The sequence below is a fragment of the Mobula birostris genome, chromosome 3 (assembly GCF_030028105.1).
Source record: "Mobula birostris isolate sMobBir1 chromosome 3, sMobBir1.hap1, whole genome shotgun sequence".
Taxonomy (NCBI): Eukaryota; Metazoa; Chordata; class Chondrichthyes; order Myliobatiformes; family Myliobatidae; genus Mobula; species Mobula birostris.
Genome location: NC_092372.1, coordinates 185679081 through 185700225, shown reverse-complemented (window position 1 = coordinate 185700225; position 21145 = coordinate 185679081). Strand labels below are relative to the sequence as shown.

The window sequence follows — 21145 nt, the reverse complement described above, 5'->3', positions numbered from 1 at the left end:
TTGTTGAGTTCATATAAATTGAGTTCAAATGAGTCGAAGGATGCCAGACCTAGTTTTACTGTTTCTCTTCCCAGCACCTCTCTCTCCCACCCTCTTCTCATTTGTGTTAAATGTAACATTTACAATTTTTAAACAATTGTTTAAACTCTGTCTGCCATAAAGTGCACAAGTATTCAGCCCCCACAAATATTTTCACATTTTCCGGCCTCATTTTCTAAATTTAAAATATATTGAAGTAGGATTAGCTAATCTACAAATCTTTGTGCATCATGTCAAATCAAAAGAAATATTCCAAAACCTATCAACAATTTACTAGAAAACCAAAATTGTGAGGCTGAAAATGTATTCACCCCCTTTGTAATTACTACGCTAACGTTCCCCAGGTGCAACCTCTATATTACCTTACCAACTCATCCAATTTGCTGATGTAGAAAATTGGAGGATCACTTGTTTTCAATGAATTCATAAGAATAAGTATCTTCTCTCACTAACGTCCAACAGTATGGTAAATTTTCAACAGATCAAACCAAAATGAAGACATAACAGACATCCCACCTCTCCCAGAAGTTCCGGGATTCTCCCGCATATCGATGTGGCCTCCTGACACCCGGAAATTATACACAATATCCCAGAAATAGATGTTTTTGAGAGGAAGAGGGAGAGCGAGCATCCTGATTGGTTTGTCTTCGTGCTAAGACTGGTCCCCAACCACGAGGAAACAATATGATTTGACGATATGAAGCAATATGAGTCAGCTGTACCTTTCCTCATTCCCTGTCATGCACTGTTGAATTTTAATGCACGCGAGGTCATTAGTGACTCAACACGTGCAAAAGAATGGGTCCGTGACCCATTTGTGAATGTCCCCCGGTGAATCATCCATGTCAGCGCGGGAAAAAGATCAACTCCTCGAGCTTGCAAATAAATGACGACGGGCTGAAAAGTATGTTTGACATAATATTCTGGATCAAAGTCGGGACTGAATATCCTGAGATAGCCACGAAAGCACTGAAAACATTGCTTCCATTTCCAACATATTTCTGCGAAGCGGAGTTTTCTGCAATGAATGCAACGAAAACTAAATTGCGGAATAGACTGGACATAAGGAACCCCCTTCGAGTATCGCTGTCTCCCATCACCCGTTGATAGGACCGTGTTTTTGCAGGAAAACAAGCCCAGGGCTCCCACTGATTCAGTGACATTGGTATGTTGCAATGATTTTATATGTTCATACGAGGAAAATATGCGCTGTGTGTTTAATATCCAAACGCTACTTAAAATGTTATGACGCTATTGACTTCTAAGTGACTTATAGTTCAGTGGTCCCCAACCTCTGGGCCGCGAAGAATACAGCAGTGGCCGGAATGCACCCAGCACATCTTTAAGAAAAAAGCCCAAGTAAACAAACTAATTAATTACGTGCCGCACGGCACCTGATCAATTAGCTTGTTTATTTCGGCTTTTTTCTTAAAGATGTGCTGGGTGCGTTCTGGCTACCGCTGTACCGCTGCATTCTTTGCGGCCCGGAGGTTTGGGACCACTGTTATAATTGACTTATCACTACATTCATGTGAGGGAAATATGCGCAGTGTGTTTAATATTAAATTCTTTAGATAAACCCCTTTAGAAACGAAATTGAGTGCATTAAGCACTTACAAGTGACTTATAGTTGACTTATCACCTATATTCTGGTAGCATTTAACACCCCCCTCCCCCCCCCCCCACCCCCACCGGGGTCGGCCGGTCCACAAGAATATTGTCAATATTAAACCGGTCCACGGTGCAAAAAAGGTTGGGGACCCCTGATTTAAACTAGCTGGCTAGCTGCAAGGAGCTACGCTACTGATGTCCTACGTGATGAGGCCAAACTCCCTGTAGACTTGCTTAAAGTTGTAATAGTATAAACATGATAATATAATATAAGTACATATTTTAATGTAACATTTGCTGCATATACCCAACAGTTTACAGATTAGACAGAATCACTAAACAAAGTATTACATACACCCTTGGGGGTCGACTGGTGGGGTGGGGGTATTACCTCCCTGAAATGAGTTTTTGCAGGCTGGGATGTCTGACATAAGAACATAAGAAATAAAAGCAGGAGTATGCCCGTCGAGCCTGCTGTGCCATTCAATAAGATCATAGCTGATCTGAGCATGGAGCAAAAGAGCATTCAAGATAAGTTAGGGAAATGATAACAGAGAAGGACAAATCTAGGGAAGGGTACAAGAGCATCTCAAAGCCACTGAACATACCTCGGAGCTCAGTGCAGTCAATCGTGAAAAAGTGGAAAAAATGTGAAACCACAGCCACGCTGCCTAGATCAGGCCACCCCTCTAAACATAGCTAGGAAGAAGAATGGTAAGTGTAAGAGATGCTGCTGTGATGCCAACAGTCACTCTGAGTGAGCTGCAGAAGTCTAGCTGCAAGTGGAGATGAAGTTTTTGGCCCTACAATCTCTAAGGCCTTGTACAAAAAGGGTACTAATGGAAGAGTGGCAAGGAAGAGGCCCAGGCTAAAATGAAAGCATATCCTTGCCCATAAAGAGTACAAAGTGTCACTTAGAAGATGTTTTAAAGATGTGGAAGAAGGTCTTGTGGTCAGATGAGACTAAAGTGAACTTTCTGGCTTCAACACTAAGTGGTACATGTGACATAAATCTAATACTATGCATCAGCCAAGTAACATCATCCCTATTGTAAAGAATGGTGGAGGTAGCTTCATGCTGTGGGGATGCTTTACAGCAGCAGGGAATGGAAATTTGGTCAGGATCGATGGGGCAATGAATGCTATTAAATACAGAGATCTCCTCGATTTAAAAAAAAACTGCTAGCCTCTGCCAGAAAGCTTAAACTGGGGAGGAAGTTTGCCTTTCAGCAGGATAACAACCCAAAGCACACAGCCAGAGTGGCTCAAATGAAGAAAATTAATGGCCCAGTCAGAGTCCTGACCTTACCCTGACCGAACATCTCTGGCAAGACCTCAGGATTGCTGTTCACTGCCAATCCCCACCTTAGCTGGCACAGCTTGAAAAATTTTGCAAGGAGGAATGGACAAATCCTGCTCTATCACATTGTGCAAAGCTAATAGAGACTTATCGAAAAGACTACTGGCTGTAATAGCTGGGAGAGGTGGTTCAACTAAGTACTAAGCTAAAGGGGATGAATACTTTTGAACTGCTAACATTTCAGTTTTTGAATTTTTACTTTTTCATGCTTCACAATTTCCCCCATTATTTTGTGCTCTACTGTGGGGAAAAAAAAGGAGCATGTGATTCTCAAATAAAAATCCTCAGTTAAATTGTTCAAAATCCCTGGCTGTAATACTCAATTGTGTGAACAAAGGGTTGGGGGCAGAATACTTCTACAAGACACTGCATATTACTGAAGGAAGTTTTCTTTGTGTACTAATTGCTGAATAAAGATTTATAAATAACTAATGAATAATCTGTAAATGTCTTAAAATGTTATGGTGAACGGATGTTAAAATATTGAATGGGTTAAAATAATAAAAGGAAGTAATAATGGGTTTAGCATTCATAAAAATGAAGACGTTGGCAGTCCTGGGTGAAATATATTCCAGGTTGTAAAGGAAGGAAGGGAGGAGACTCCAGGACTCTGATTGCAATTCTTCAGTCCTTCCTGGCCACGTGAGTGGTACGAGAGGATTCGAGAACTAGAATCAGTGGGAGGAAGGGATAAACCAGGTAATTACAGGCCAATTTAGTTTGACTTCAGTTATGGAAAAAAAAATTGAATCCTTTCTGGTAACAGTAGTGTAGTTGTTAGCACAATAAATTACAGTACGGGCAACCCGGTTCAATTCACAGTCCAAAGGTCGGTAAGTTAATTGGTCAGTAGGGATTGCTGGGTGGTGTGGCTTGAAGGGCTGGAAGGGCCTACTTTGTGCTGTATCTCAATAAAAAATTTTAAATTAGCTTTATTTAGAAAGGTAGATAACAATCAAGGACAATCAGTTGAATACGTTTAGGGTCTGATTAATGGAATCCTTTGAGGGGAGGGAAAAAGATTCTTGATTGAAAGCTGTGCATTTTATGTAGTCTACATGGATTTTGACAGAGTTAAAACCCCTGAGATCCAAGGGATATTGACAAATTGGATCCAAAGTTAACGCAGAGGAGGAACTCATGGGGCAATAGTTGATGTATGTTTTTGAGACTGGAAGCTGTTATCTCTGGGATTCCAGGGGGCTTAGCACTCAGTTCCCTAGATTTGGGGGCATCATAAAAACATTAGCAGATGATGCAAAAATTGACCATGTGGTTGGTAAATTGGTTTATTTTTGAAAAATTTGTCTTGCATTCCATTCATATAGATAACTACAACAGCGCACTGATAGCATTCAAGGTAATGCAGTATAGGTAGATAAGGCATATGATCATAGCTAGGTAGATTTTGAGGTCAAGATTCTTACTACAGAACTTTCCAACATTGTTAATAACGTGTATAGAAGCTGTTCTTGAGCATGCTGGCTCATACTTTCAGGCTATTGTATCGGAGGACTGGTTTGTCGAGTACCTCCACTCCATCCGGCAAAAGCAGATTTTCCCGGTAGCCAACCATTTTATGCCACAGTGTGGCCACTCTCAGGGTGGAGGAGCAACATCTCATATTCTGTCTCCAACCAACTGACATGAATGTCAATTTCTCCTTCAGATAATTTTTTCCCTGCCCTTCCCTCTTCTATGCCCTACTCTGACCTCTTACCTCTTCTCCTCATCTGCATCTACTGCTCTCCTATTAGGTGTCTTCATCTCCAGCTGTTTATCTTTCCCACCCACCTGGCTTCTCCTATCACTTTCTAGCTAGTCCTCCTTCCCCTCCCACCACCTTTTCATTCTGGCATCTTCCCCCCACCCCACCACCAGCTTCCTTTCCAGCCATGAAGAAGGATCTCGGCCCAAATCTGCTGAGTTTCTCCAGCATATTGGGTGTACGGCCTTGTATCTTTTCAAAGTTCAAAGTCAATTTATTATCAATGTGCATATATGTCACCATATACAACCTTGAGTTTCATTCTCCCGTGGGCATACTCAGTAGATCCAAGAAACGTAATAGAATCTGAAATTCTGCATCCAACAAGATGGACAAACAACCAATGTACAAAAGACAACAAACCGCAAATACTAAAGTAAATGAACGAATGAATGGACGGGCAAATATATTATTTGAATAAATAGGCAGAGGACCGAATAAATAAATATATAGATAGATAGACAGGCAAATAAATAAATAAACAAACAAATGAATGAACAAACAAGTGGTAAATATCAAGGACATGAGATGAAAAGTCCTTGAACATGAGTCCATAGGTTGTGGCAACAGTTCAGTGATGGGGTAAGTGAAGCTATCACCACAGGTTCAAGAGCCTGATGATTGAGGGGTAATAACTGTTCCTTAATCTGTTGGTGTGGACTCTGAGGCTCTAGTACTTTCTTCCTGTTGGCAGCAGTGAGAAGCTAGCATTGCCTGAGGGGAGGGGAGGGGACAGAAGAGAGAATGACCAGGCTGGGTGGCTGCTTTACCAAGGCAGTCCATGGAGGGGAGTCTGACAGGTAGAAGTGGGTGTAGTTGGTTGGGCAGAAAAGTGCAAATGGAATTTAATTTGGAGGGAACAATGCATTTAGGGAAGTGTTTCTGAGCAGGAGATATACTACAATGGTGCAGAGCAGCAGAAAGACTTGTATGTCCACAGATTCTTACAGTAGGTCAGGTTGATAGGGTAGTTAAAAGGGCACACTGGTTGTTTCCCTTTATCAAATATAATGTAGAATGTAGGAACAGGGGATTAGGCTACAGTTTGAGTGTTCTCTACAGTTTTTGTCCCTGTTGCAGAAAAGGTGTGATTGCATGGAGAGTACATGGAAAAGATCTAGGAGGATGTTGCCAGAAATGGAAAATCATAGCAATGAGGATATTTTTGATTAGCTGAGGTTTTCTTTTGGAGCAGAGGAGGTTGAGGGACAACAGTTGAGATATATAAAGTGTTGTGGGGCATTGCTGGATAGAGGAACACAAATTTCCCTTTGTGGATGGGGTTAAAACCCAGTGGGTAAGAAATTGATGCACTTGATGGAAATTGAGTGAGAGATGGGGGAAAGACTTATTTTACCTAGAGAATGGAACGAACTTGGAGATCTTTGCCCGAGTGATGGTAGTGACAGAAATGGTCACCACATTTTGAATTACTGATACAAGAATTTGTGTCCTGGTTTATCTCTAGCAACTGCGTAACAGAGGACTCTCTGATCTATGGGCTGTTCCCAGGGGCACACATTGACACAGACATCAGGTGCAGCTTGGAAGGTCATCACATCATGTTGAAATAGTATATTCTGAGGAATGCAACAAAGCTTGATGCAGCTGTGTGGGGAAAGACCACCGTATACCTCCTCTTGTCTCGGGACACAAAGGGGTGGGAAAGTCCCTCAAACAATGAAAGGGTGTCATCTCAGCCTCAGAGAGTCATATTATGGCTCTGATGCTCTGCTTGTTTGTGTTTTTTCTTTTAAGTTTCCTCTACATAATGTAGTGAATAAGAGTGTGATTTTTTTCTTTGCATTACTTCTTCCTTCTTCCTTATATATTTCTCTTTATCATGTGGCCATGTGGTTAAGGAATTGGACTAGCGACCTGAAGGTCGTGAGTTCGAGCCCCAGCTGAGGCAACGTGTTGTGTCCTTGAGCAAGGCACTTAATCACACATTGCTCTGCAACGACACTAGTGCCAAGCTGTATGGGTCCTAATGCCCTTCCCTTGGACAACAATGGTGTCGTGGAGAGGAGAGACTTGTAGCATGGGCATCTGCTGGTCTTCCATACAACCTTGCCCAGGCCTGCGCCCTGGAGAGTGAAGACTTTCCAGGCACAGATCCATGGTCTCGCATCATGAATAAAGTTTATCATTCATGATGGACCAAATGACTTGATTCTGGATCAAAAGTCCTCAGTATTTTCAAATGCTCTGTCAAGTTCGCCATACAGTCTATTATCAGGAAATGTCCAAGAAGCCTCAAAAGTCCTGATCTGATAACTCCTTTATCTGTAGTCTTATGATCAGATGGACTACTACAAAGAGAAATCCTCTTCCTTCATTGCCTTTCCTCCCCCACAGTGAATTAATTCCTACAGGTATACAGTGTGTGTGTGTGTGTGTGTGTGTGTATATATATATATATATATATATACTGCTGCAAAATAAAATTTTTCATGGTATATGTGAGTGATAATGAACCTGATCCTGATATGGGTCTCTAATTTATACTGAGAGTGGGAAGGGGGCAGGGAGAGGGGAATCATCGTGTTTGGGGGAAAAAGGAAAGAGCAGAAAGCATCAGAAATACATTCTGTAATGTAATGATCAATAAACAAATTGCTTGGGAGTAAATGACCCTTGCCTCGTGTCTTAGGGCTGGGTGTGTCTGCACCCACACTACCCCTCACCCTGGCTCTGTCACCTGTCTCTCACCACTCCCATGGTGCTCCGCCATCACTGTTCCCAACATCCTTTGCTCCCACCAGATTTACAAATATGTGTGTGTGTGCGTGCGTGCATGCACGCGCCTAAGACTTCTGCACAGTACTGTAGGCTTAATCAAATATATATTAGTCCTTATACTTGTACCGAACAATTTTGTGGAAGATCAGATTGGAAAACCAGCACCTCCCCGTGGACCAGCCATGAGACTGAAGTGTCCTGACTTTAAGATTCTCAGGGTTTACTTTCTGGGTTTTGATGATGGACTCAGGAATCTCTCTTGGAGCGCTGGCTTTTTTTGGAAAGCCCACTGAACCTGCGTCATTTATTCTTTTAAATTGATGAATGGTTCCATTTGTTTACATGAAAGGGAAATTGTTCTGAGGGAAATGGGTAGTTTTCTAGTAATTATATTTAAAATTAATTTAGTTCATTTAAATAGATTGAATTGTTTACCTCAATGTATTTAATTGTTTCTAAGTGTTTTATTAAAATTCCATTTGTTTTTTAAGTGTTGATTTTCAAATGGATTTTTTATTGTTGGATATTCAATAACATAGACATTATGGACATAGATGTTTAACAATTTTCCTAGCCATTTGCCTGACAGCATGGTTTGACCAGTGAGAATCTTAGAAGTTCAGGACACTTCACTCTCATGGGTGGTCCACAGGGAGGTGCTGGTTTTCCAATCTGATCTTTCACAAAATTGTTTGGTACAAGTACATTTGTATAAGGACTGAGCTTTGGGGATCAAATTGGCATTGCAAAGAATGGCCAATGTCAAAGAGGGGAAAAATGTCCTTCATAATTATTCTGAGTTTGGTGTTGCTACAGAAATACCACTAATATCTGCGTCTTTGATCATTGCAGCTGGTAATTCACTTAGGCAATCAAATCTAAACAATCACACAGGCCAGATGTGCATCTTGGCCCTATGTGGACCCAGTGCACTTAGAACCCTGGAGATTTCCTAAAATGTCTCATTTTCTTCTAAGTACACATTACTTCCACAAGGAATGTTGTAGCCACCCAAGTAAAACTTCAATTGCAGCTTTTTCCAGTGTATGTTTCATTATGTATCATGCAGATCATGTCTTTAACGTAACCAATGCAATGCGTTCCTGTTAACTTTACATTTTATTTTATTTTAGTATCTCTGGTATAATGTAGGGTTACTATAAAATTGAATTGGCGCTTTAATGTAGTTCTTCTAATCCCAGTCTGAAAATGGAGTCTGTAGTTTTGTATAATAGCTTCTGCCTGAAATTAATTACATACTTTTAGCTTTTCTCCCCAGAAAGCCCCCCCATAACTTGCAAACATAAGAGTATAATATTGCTCTTTTGCAAAGTGAACTTCAATTTGTTAGGTGATTAGCAGCAGTTTGAATTATAAAATATTCAATAATTGTTGCTAACAGACCAATAACATCAAAACAATAACATCAGTATAAATGTATCCCAGCCCATTAGCATTGAGCAATTTTCCCAATGGGTAAAATTTACATTCTCGACAGTTGATCTGAACAATTAAATTATCTGTTGCTGGATTTAAGTCGTCTTCAGGTGATTAAATAGGCTAATCCTTTACAAAATGGACGTAAGGGTTGCGACTCATTAACTTTTTTTGCTTTCAGCTGTTTTAAATAGTTATAGGTGTATCTCTGTTCGCCAACATTTATATTGGGCTGGTAATTGGGTTATTTCCAGCTATGTGGAGTCCTGATTAGGGATTTTAGTTTAAAAAAAAAACAGAATTCATTATTCTATGGTAAAATACTTTTATTTGAGGTTGTGAGATTACAATAATCTAATGTAACAGTTGACAATAGGGTACACTTTCATTTCCCTCTGATCCTCATGAATACTTGTGATTGTGCCGAGGGTCCATCCAATGAACAATTGACTAGGCCTCATTGCTACCTCACATGGAGGGTCTGAGTCGGGGAGAAGGCAGGAGAATGGGGTTGAGAGTGATCATACATCAGCCATGATGGATTGGCGGAGCAGATCTCAATGGGCTAAATGGCCTAATTTTGCTCCTCTGTCTTACGGTCTTCATGACTATGGAAGCCTCTTAGACAATGAAATGGGGCTACATGAGTGGCAGTGGTGTTATTATTTTAAAAAAATAAGGTAACACATTGTAGACGTATTGACCATGAATATAAAAGTTTCATATTGTTTCTTCTTTGGTATAGGTTTTTACTATAAGTAATGCTTTTTAATTTTAAAAAATGAACAAGTTACTGACCAAGTCACTTTCCCCTGACTGCAACACCCCTGCTTGTTCAAGAATCAAGATGCAAGATTGCTTAATGTTATTTCCAGTACACAAGTGTAGAGGAGAACAAAATAACTATCATCCAGATCCGATGCAGCACAAAAGTTACACAATAAAATAAAGAATACAACAACAAAAAAGATGTAATAAATGCTGTGTATATACATAAGATTGCTTATATACCTTGATTGTATGTTCACTAAGTGGTGCTAGTCACAGGAGTGTCTGTACATAAGGTGATTGACAAGGGTGGGTTAGTGGGTGGAAGTGTTGATCAACCTTATTGCTTGGGAAAATTAACTTGTTGAGTCTGGGGTCCTGCTGTGGACGCTGTGTAGCCTCGTCCCTGATGGGAATGGGACAAGCAGTCATAAACAAGATGGGTGGATGTTACTGATGTTCGTGATGTTACTGGCTCTTTTCTGGTACCATTCTCTATATATGTCCTTGATGGAGGATAGGCTGGTGCCGGTGATACATTGGGCAGATTTGACTTCCCTTTGTACAGCCTTCCTGTCTGCCGTAATGCAGTTTCTGCAGTATGCTAGATGCTCTCTGCTACACAGCTGTAGAATGATGTGAGTATAGATGTGATGGTCCAGCTCTCATTTGCCTCCCTAGAAAGTAGAAGTACTGGTGAGCTTTCCTGATTGTGTAGAGTGTATTCTGGGGTAATGAGAGATGGTGTGAGATGTGTACTCCCAGGAGTTTGAAACTGCTCGCAGTTTCCACTGCTGTGCCACTGATATAAAGAGGAATGCGAGTGATGCCAGTAATCTCAACTCTGCATTCCTGTTTATCCATAGTAAACTTTCATCCCTCTGCTTATTAAGAATATATCTACATCTTCCTTTAAAATTATTCAATTACTTTATTTCCGCTGCTCTTTGAGGAACAGTGTCCCAAAAACATTCAACCCACTAAAGAAAATAAAATTGCCTCATCTCTGACACAGATGGATAAACCTTTATTTCTAAGCAGGGACACCTCATTCTGAATTCCTCCACAACAGGAAGCAGTCTTTTCAAATCCGTGCTCTCAAGACTCCTCAAGATCTTGAATATAGTCATAGTCATACTTTATTGATCCCGAGGGAAATTGGGTCTTCATCTTGCTCTTTTAAAATCAAACATATACTAGTCCACCCAACTGCTTTATAACGATTGCTAAAATAGATATATTCCTATTTTTGTATATTATATTCCAAATTGCCAGAACATTGTGCTCACACTTAATCTATCAAATTCACTTTCCCATTTCTGACAATCATCTTTTTGACCCGAAATTTTGATGCTGTTGCACATTCCTGAAATGCTGCCTACCCGCCAGGGTGTTTACAGCATTTTCTGCTTTTAATATTTATGTGCACATCCCCTTCACAACCAACTTTCCTGTCTCTTTATGTACCATCATCAGAGTTAATAACCATTCTTTTGCTGGGAAGGTGCCAGACCCATTGCAAGCTGCTCCTTGTAGATCTACTCATTATTTCTATTATTATCATTTTACCATTTTAGCTCATTCTATTCATGCCAAAATGTTACCTATTTAATTGTTTTCTATGATTTTCTTACTTTACAAAGTAAATAATTAAAGTTACTTCATCCAGGATAAACCAAAATCTCTCGACCTTCCAATTTCTGAAAAATGTAATTCAATCAAGATTTCAGTCTTTATAATGCTTTTATTCTTCTATAGTTATACACTTCATCTCAGAGTCAGAATCGGGTTTAATGTCACCAGCATATGTTGTCTTTACAGAGTAGTACAATGCAATACATAATATTTGAGAAAAAAAATCAAAATACAGTAAATATAAATAAATGGTTAAATTCAATAAGTTGTGTAAAAATAAAAATAGAAATATCGAAATAACGAGGTAGTGTTCATGGGATCAATGTCCATTCAGGAATTGGATGCAGAGGGTAAGAAACTGTTCCTGAATCGTTGAGTGTGTGCCTTCAAGCTTCTGTACCTCCTTCCTAGTAGAGTGGATAGGGGAAAACCAGTGGATGTGGTATATTTGGATTTTGAAAAGGCTTTTGACAAGGTCCCACACAGGAGATTAGTGTGCAAACTTAAAGCACATGGTATTGGGGGTAAGGTATTGATGTGGATAGAGAATTGGTTGGCAGACAGGAAGCAAAGAGTTGGAATAAACGGGACCTTTTCAGAATGGCAGGCGGTGACTAGTGGGGTACCGCAAGGCTCAGTGCTGGGACCCCAGTTGTTTTTCAATATATATTAATGATTTAGACAAGGGAATTAAATGCAGCATCTCCAAGTTTGCAGATGACACGAAGCTGGGCGGCAGTGTTAGCTGTGAGGAGGATGCTAAGAGGATGCAGGGTGACTTGGATAGGTTAGGTGAGTGGGCAAATTCATGGCAGATGCAATTTAATGTGGATAAATGTGAGGTTGTCCACTTTGGTGGCAAGAACAGGAAAACAGATTATTATCTGAACTTAAAAACGCAAACACGAGGAACTCTGCAGATGCTGGAATTTCAAGCAACGCACATAAAAGTTGCTGGTGAACGAAGGGTCTCGGCCCAAAACGTCGACTGTACCTCTTCCTAGAGATGCTGCCTAGCCTGCTGCGTTCACCAGCAACTTTTATGTGTGTTATTATCTGAATGGTGGCCGATTAGGAAAAGGGGAGGTGCAACGAGACCTGGGTGTCATAGTCATTGAAAGTGGGCATGCAGGTACAGCAGGCGGTGAAAAAGGCGAATGGTATGCTGGCATTTATAGCGAGAGGATTTGAGTACAGGAGCAGGGAGGTTCTACTGCAGTTGTACAGGGCCTTGGTGAGACCACACCTGGAGTATTGTGTGCAGTTTTGGTCCCTTAATATGAGGAAAGACATTCTTACCATAGAGGGAGTACAAAGAAGGTTCACCAGATTGATTCCTGGGATGGCAAGACTTTGATATGAAGAAAGACGGGATCGACTAGGCTTATACTCACTGGAATTTAGAAGATTGAGGGGGGATCTTATTGAAACGTATAAAATTCTAAAGGGATTGGACAGGCTAGATGCAGGAAGATTGTTCCCGATGTTGGGGAAGTCTAGAACGAGGGATCACAGTTTAAGGATAAAGAGGAAGCCTTTTAGGACCGAGATGAGGAAAAACTTCTTCACACAGAGAGTGGTGAATCTGTGGAATTCTCTGCCACAGAAAATAGTTGAGGCCAGTTAATTGGCTATATTTAAGAGGGAGTTAGATATGGCCCTTGTGACCAAAGGGATCGGGGGTATGGAGAGAAAGCAGGTACAGGGTTCTGAGTTGGATGATCAGCCATGATCATACTGAATGGCAGTGGAGGGTCGAAGGACCGAATGGTCTACTCCTGCACCTATTTTCTATGTTTCCTGGTGGTAGCAATGAGAACAAGGCATGACCAGGGAGATGCGATCCTTAATGATGGATGCCACGTTTTTGAGGCACCATGCCTTGAAGATGGCCTGGATACTACAGAGTCTAGTGCCCGTGAAGGAACTGACTAAGTTTATAACTCTCTGCAGCTTGTTTTGATCCTGTGCAGTGGCTCCCACCCCCATACTAGCTGGTGATGCAGTCAGTTAGAATGCAAAAACGCACTCCGCAGTACATTCCTTCTTGTGGCCATCAAACTTTACAACTCCTCCCTTGGAGGGTCAGACACCCTGAGCCGATAGGCTGATCCTGGACTTATTTCATAATTTACTGGTGTAATTTACATATTACTATTTAACTATTTATGGTTCTATTACTATTTATTATTTATGGTGCAACTGTAACGAAAACCAATTTCCCCCGGGATCAATAAAGTATGACTATGACTATCTGTAGAAATTTGTGAGTGTGTTTAAAACTGAGACTTTTAAGATATCTCCAACTGTTTCTCTGTGCTTCTGTTTCTCTGATATCTGAATTTTGCTGTTGTTGCCATTTGACTCTTGCCCTCCCACTCTCATCCATCCTTCTAATAACATTTAAGTTTGGGCACTTAATTTTTGTGTGCAGTCTGATTAGTTGTGCCCACAATAATTGCAGGCTTCATTTGTGATGGTTCTGGAAATCCTTAGTTTCTTCTATTTTGGATTTTGAAATTTGAAAGAATAGGGTAAGAGTTCGGCACGGACTAGAAGGTCCGAGTTGGCCTGTTTCCGTGCTGTAATTGTTATATGGTTATATATGGATTAAAACTGATTTTCTAAACATTCTGTGTAAATCTGCTTAATTCCCATCAAATTAGCAGTAAAATACTGCCAATGTTGCTTGGCATTAAAATAGCTGGGTTTGAATTAGTGAACCAAAGTTTGTCTCATCCCAAGACCTTCAAAGCAACTACTTTTAGTTCCTGCAAAACCATGCCACAAACCTCGAACAGATTTCACTATGAAATCAGATTATATTCCTGCAGTATTTCCTGCCCTTGACCCTTCTCTCTACCCTCATTCTCTAAATATACTTTGCTAACCTCTCATACTCCATTGTCCAAAAGCTCCCGTTTGATGAAAATCTAGTCAGCTAAACCTATTCACAGTTATTCCTGCACTTCAAGTACATCTTAAACTTACACTGACCCCCTGTTTCTGATTTGCATTAAAGTCAAATTTCAAATTTCTCCTTGCCTAACTATATCCTACCTCTATAATCTTCTCCAGACTTGTAGGCCTTCCTTTGTAACCTGACTCTTAATTTTATTTATTTCACCATTCCATTATCCCAGAATTATTTATTGAATCCTGTGGGATTTTAGGTAGTGCAATTTTCCACCTCATTCACCATTTAATTTCTAAATAATTCCATTTGATAGTCCTTTCCACTGATTCTCCATGGCTCGCTGTCCATCCTTGTACCCGTAACTAGTATTGAAGAATTTTAGGTTACTGACACGGTAGCAGCGTGCTTTCTCTCTGATTGTAGTTTAATTACTCCAGCTTTCTTTATTATAAGTATATTGGAAACTGTTCAGAGGTCTACAAGGTTGAACCTGGAATGTCAGGGCGTCTTTGAGAAAATAATGTCTTTGAGGAATTCCTGAGAGATTTTGACAGGATTGATTTGGAGAGGACTATTCCATTTGTGTAGAATTCTAGGATGAGGGAGAAGCTCTTTAAAAGTAAGAGAAATTCTGTCTTGCGGGATGCAGGTCATTTTAATATTTTTAATGCAGAGATGGATAAATTTTTGATTAGCAAGTGGGTGGAAGGTATGCACAACGATATCAAAGAGGTCACAAATCAGAAGAAAAGCAGGGCAACAACAGGATGTATAAAAGCAAAAGACAGCTCTACAATTATGGAAGAAGGAAAAATAATGCAAAGATGGTCAGGATACATCAAAGACCTATAAGACAACAAAGACTGAGAGGACAACTTTGATATTGGCAACAACAACAAGGGCCCAGCAATACTGAAAGAAGAAGTGGAACATGCTATGAAGAAAATGCGAAAGGGAAAATCATCAGGACCAGATAACATTCCGGTTGAACTGTATGAAGCGCTAGAAGATTTTGGTGTAGAGAAATTAACAATCTTATTGAATAGAATATACAACAGTGGCAAAGTACCAGAAGATCTTTTAAAGACAGTATTCATTGCACTGCCAAAGAAACCAGGTGCAACAGAGTGTGGACAACACAGAACAATTAGTTTAATGAGCCATCTCACAAAAATTCTACATAGATTCATCATGCTCAGAATAAGAAACAAAATTAAACCAGAGATCAGTGAAGGACAGTGCAGCTTTGTCAAAGGCAAGAGAACATCAAATGCCACTTACATTCTCAGGAATATTATTGAACGGTCAATAGAAGTACAACAAGACCTATACTTCTGTTTCATTAACTACACAAAAACCTTTGACACAGTGAAACACCATGTCATCATGACAATGCTTAAAGATATTAATATGGATGGAAAAGATCTAAGAATAATTAGGAATCTCTAGTCATAGTCATACTTTATTGATCCCGAGGGAAATTTGGTTTCGTTACAGTTGCACCAACCAAGAACAGAGTATAAATATAGCCATACAAAACCATAAATAATTAAATAATAATATGTAAATTATTCCAGGTAATAGGTCCAGGACCAGCCTATTGGCACAGGGTGTCCGACCCTCCAAGGGAGGAGTTGTAAAGTTTGATGGCCACAGGCAGGAATGACTTCCTATGACGCTCAGTGTCGCATCTTGGTGGAATGGTCTCTGGCTGAATGTACTCCTGTGCCCAACCAGTACATTATGTAGTGGATGGGAGACATTGTCCAAGATGGCTTGCAACTTGGACAGCATCCTCTTTTCAGACGCCACCGTCAGAGAGTCCAGTTCCATCCCCACAACATCACTGGCCTTACGAATGAGTTTGTACTGGCAACAAAGTAAAGCCATACGGATAGGCAATGAGATTGGTGAATGTCAGCCAATGAAGCGAGGAGTCAGACAGGGTTGTGTTCTATCACCAGACCTGTTCTCCCTGTACAGTGAAGACATCATGAGAACCATAAGTGACCTACCTGGAATAGGTATAGGAGGATACAATATCAACAACCTCCGCTATGCGGATGATACAGTACTGATAGCAAAAAGTGAAATAAATTTACAGAAACTAGTATCTACCATCAACACAGAGAGCGAAAGAATTGGCCTAATCTTAACCAAAAAGAAAACTGAAGTAATGGTAATATTAAAGAAACCTGATATCCCAAACTGTAGGACCGTATTGAGAAATGAAATCCTGAAACAAGTTCACAACTTCAAGTACCTTGGATCATGGGTAACACCTGATGGCAAATGCGAAACGGACATAAAAGCAAGAATAGCAATGGCAAGAACAGCATTTATAGAAATGAGAAACATCCTGATGAACAAGGAAATAACAATTGACATCCGCCTTAGAACTCTCAGCTGCTACATTCTTCCTATATTGATGTATGGCTGCAAGTCATGGACCATCACAAATGCAATGGAAAAAAGAATCAATGCAGCAGAGATATGGCTCCTTAGAAGAATGCTATGCATATCATATACGGACAGGATAACCAACGAAGAAGTGCTACAGAGAATGAAAACAAAACATACATTACTTTAAAAAAAAATCAGAAAACAGCAATCAAAATTCTTTGGACACATCATGGGAAGAGAGACTTTAGAACATTCAGTTACAACTGGAAAGCTGGAAGGAAAAAGAAGCAGAGGCAGACAGAATGAAAATGATAGATGGAATAACATCATGGTTACAAACAGGGGAGGCAACAACTACAATTCGGAGGGTCAAGGACCGTGATGGATGGAGAGACATGATCGCTCACACCGAATGGCAAGGCACCTGAATGAATGATGGAAGGTTACCAGAGGAAAGTGTTAATGTGGAATTAGGGTTACAATCAAATCACTCATTATCTTTCTAAATTACAGAGTGCTCCTGCTCATAAGTCATATGTATTTAAGAAAATATCAGCTTGTTGGTCACTTGGGAAAGTGAGCAAGAGCTGGATGAGTGCAGCTCTAAAACACCAACAGACATTGAATCCATCTAGGTCAAAGCAGTCTGCGTTATTGATATGCTCATTATCTCTCATAAAATTCATTCCCTCCAAAGCTGCTGCACCTCTTGGGAATTGGGAACTGAACTTCCCAATCCCTCAGCCTCCATCACTAGGAGAGCCATGGATAGCAGGCGCATGGGAATACCACCATTTTCAGGCTCTCCTCCAACTTGCACAGTGTTCTGATCTGGGGATATGTCACTCTTTCTTCATTGTTGATGAACATACACCATAGCAGTTAAGACTAGGCGATAAATTCTTGCCTTGCCAGTGCTGCTCACTTCCCATTGAATAAATAATGATATATACTGCCTTTTCCTTGACAGTTTAAAATATGTTGTGTTTTCACAACCATATAAAAAATGTATTGAAATTGCAATAACATTGCAATAAGAACTGATTATTAGGAGAATAAACAATTAGACAAAAGCAAGCCAGAATGGAGATTAATTATAATTAAATTTTAAATATGTATTAAAGTTCATCATGCTGGTTTGCTAATAAGCAATGGATATTTTGAAAAATCTGCCAAAGCATTCAGAGGCCAAAATAGCTAATCTACAAGTTTGATGACCTGAGTCAAGTTTTTCTTGTTTTGTTCTTGTGCTCTAAACATTTTGAGCCAGGCTTTTTTTCATTAATATTATAAATGCCAAGAGTCAGATATTCTAATGTCTCTGTTAGAAGTTATTCTGATATTAAAAAAATGACACTTACTCCTGACATTAACACTGTAAACATAGTATATTTAGTATATTTTTTGAAGTTATCTTTTTCTTTCAGATCAATGAGTTGAGTCATGTCCAAATTCCAATTATGTTGATGCCAGATGACTTCAAAGCCTACAGCAAGATAAAAGTGGACAACCACCTTTTCAATAAGTAAGTTGATTACCTTGCAATCTGTTTAATTCTCATTGTCTAATTACATTTGAAGGTAATTTTTGCAAAGCATTAGAAATATGCAATGATTTCAATTTTTCTTAACATTTTCACATTGCTGTATCAACTTGCATGAGAATTTAGACAGTTCTCACTCACAGAGAGAATAAAAACAAAATGTTGGAGATTGTCTACGGGTCAAACAACATTTGTGAAGAGAAAAACAAGGTTATCATTTCAGGTCGATGAGCTTTGAAACGTTCTAGTACAAGGTCATCAATCAGAAATGTTAACACTGTTTCCCTCTCCACTTGCTGAACACAGAAGGACATCCTGCTCACCAACATTCTTGCTTGTGCAACAGATGGGGCATCATCAATGACAAGACACCACCGTGGGGTTATTACTTTCTTGGTAAAAGCTGACGTCGAACATATTTGCCTTTCACTATGTCATTTACGGACAACATCTTATCCCAAAAGTCCTAAGTGATCAGCTGCACAAATCATTAAGTACCGTTATCACAGTCAAGTCAAGTCAAATTTATTTATAAAGCACATTTAAAAATAACCCTTGTTGACCAAAGTGCTGTGCAAACAGTGGTAAATAAAATCAAGTCCCATGCTCTCAATTCTCGACTATTGTACTTTGTACTGAGAATGAGGAACAGTTTAAACACTTGTGGCTGCACACAGAAGAAAGATGGCTCTCAAAACAAAACTGCCTGAGACACTTTTATGCACTTTGTGATAAAATTCTTTGAAGACTCGAATGCTTCATTCAGTCATCAATTCAAGAATATTAGGTGTGACATTGCTTATTTATCAAAATTATTCACGAAGTTTAATGAAATCAATCTTCAATTGCAAGGAAATGGTGAGTCAAATCGATCATCTCCACATGTCTGTTCACGTTAAATGTATTTAAGTGTAACATCAGCTGTCGTGACCTTTACCAATATTTGTGCCTCTCCAAGTTGGAAGGAATAGAAAGAATACCAGATGATAATTTTCAAGTATACTGTCAGAGAGACATGTCAGCAAGGTTTCAGGGTTTTCTCTTGATCCAAGTTGCAGATTGGATAATAAATCCATTCCTGAACATTTGTAATGAGGAATTAACAGGAAGGATGAAAGAAGAAAGATCTTGGCCTGAAACACCAAATGTTATTCATTTCCATAGATGCTGCCTGACTCGTTGAGTTCCTCCAGCTTTTTGTGTGTGTTGCTCTGGATTTCCAGCTTCTGCAGAATTTTTCGTGTTTATGCTGTGTATACAGCATTTTTTAAATATTTTCAATCACTCACAGGTACTCTTTACTTAATTTGACTTCTGATAGGTTGTCGAGATCTCAAACTTATTGACAAACAAAAATATATTATATCACTGTATAATCAGATTATATAATCTTTATTATATCTCTGAAAGACAGAGAGCATTTGATAACCTTTGCAGTATTTTTTGTTTCCGTTTAAAATTGTAACATGTATTTAGTTGACTTGATCTCTTGGGAAAGATTTGAAAATGAGTTATTGAACAACAGAATGGCTGGTAATTAGTTTATCAGTTCGGTCACGTATACTGTAATGCAATGAAAAGCTTTTGTTTGCATGCCACCCAGACGGGTCATACAAAACGTACAAGAGAAAAAGCAATAACAGAATGCAGAGTGGTGGCTGTACAGTTCAAGAGGGCTTTTAGGTGGAGAAGAAACTTGTAGTGGATGGAGGACTGAAGAACAATCTAAAGTTAATGAAAACAGGTGACGAAAGGAATTCTTGATTGTTAGAGTTAGGATTATTTGACAGCTGAAATTGTTGTGATAAAAATTCCAGAATATGACAAGAACTCAACATTAAAGACTTTCAAAAACAGTAACAAATCTTCAGCTTGAATTTTGTAGAAGTTTCAGAACAGATGCAAATCCTAGAGGTACAAGGGACTGCACATAGAATCATGGAGTTATACAACCCAGAAACAGGCCCTTCAGCCCATCTGCTCCATGCCAACCAAGGTGCTGCATCCAAGCTAGTCCCATAACATTCTGAACCTTTCCAATGCATGTCCAATTCTTTCAAAAATTGTTATTGTATCTGCTTCAACCATTTCCTGAGGCAACTCATTCCACATCATTCCTCAACCCTTTGTTGAAAAAATGTTGCCTCTCAAGTTCCTAATAAATCATTCCCCTCTCACCTTAAACCTATACTCTCTAATTCTTGATTCCCCAACCCATTCACCCAATCTATGCCTCTCATGATTTTATACACCATTAGAAGGTCACCTTTAAGTCTCTTGCATTCTAAGGAATAAAGCCCTAGCCTGTCTGTCCTGCCCTTACAACTCAGTCCCTCAGGACCTGGCAACGTCTCTGTAATTCTTGTTTGTATTCTTTCCAAGTTAATGGCTTTGTTCCAATAGCAGGGCAATCAGAATTGAACACAATACTCCAAGTACATCCTTGTCAGTTTCACATACAACTGCATCACCATCTGCCAACATATATACTCAATGTCCTGACTTATGCAGGCCAGTGTGCCAAAATCCTCCACCATCCTGTTTATATTCACTTTCAGGGAACCATGTACTAGTTTGCCTAGATCCTCTGTTCAACAGCACTCCCTGGGGCCCTGCCATTCACTGTGAAAGTCCTACTTTGACCAAAATGTAACATCTCACACTTATCTGAATTAAACTCTAATTGCCATTCCTCGGCTAAACAGGTGAAGATACCTCTGTAATTTTTGTTACCGTTCTTCGTCTTCCATTATACGCCAATTTTTGTGTCACCTGCAAACTTATTAACCAAGCCTTAATTTTTTTTATTGAAGTTGTTGATACAGATGACAACAATGACAGCAATGACCCCCTGAACCACAGCACTAGTCATGGGCTTCCAGTTGAGAAACCATCTTCCACCATCACCTTCTGTTTTCCACC

At 39.7% G+C, this 21145-nt stretch overlaps 1 protein-coding gene across 2 annotated transcripts in view; it reads left to right on the top strand.

The window, feature by feature from the left end:
- Positions 1–21145, top strand: part of LOC140195479 (phosphatidylinositol 5-phosphate 4-kinase type-2 alpha) — a 242023-nt gene that overhangs the window by 95917 nt on the left and 124961 nt on the right. The window contains exons 1-2 of one of the 2 annotated variants that reach the window (XM_072253827.1): positions 18134–18205; positions 19388–19514. Coding sequence is in view for 1 of the 2 variants with exons in the window: in XM_072253826.1 (XP_072109927.1) it covers positions 18108–18205 (98 nt within the window). In the remaining variant the exon portion in view is untranslated. Of the gene's footprint in view, positions 1–18107; positions 18206–19387; positions 19515–21145 lie in introns of those variants that run through there. The other variant, XM_072253826.1, reaches the window with a different exon arrangement.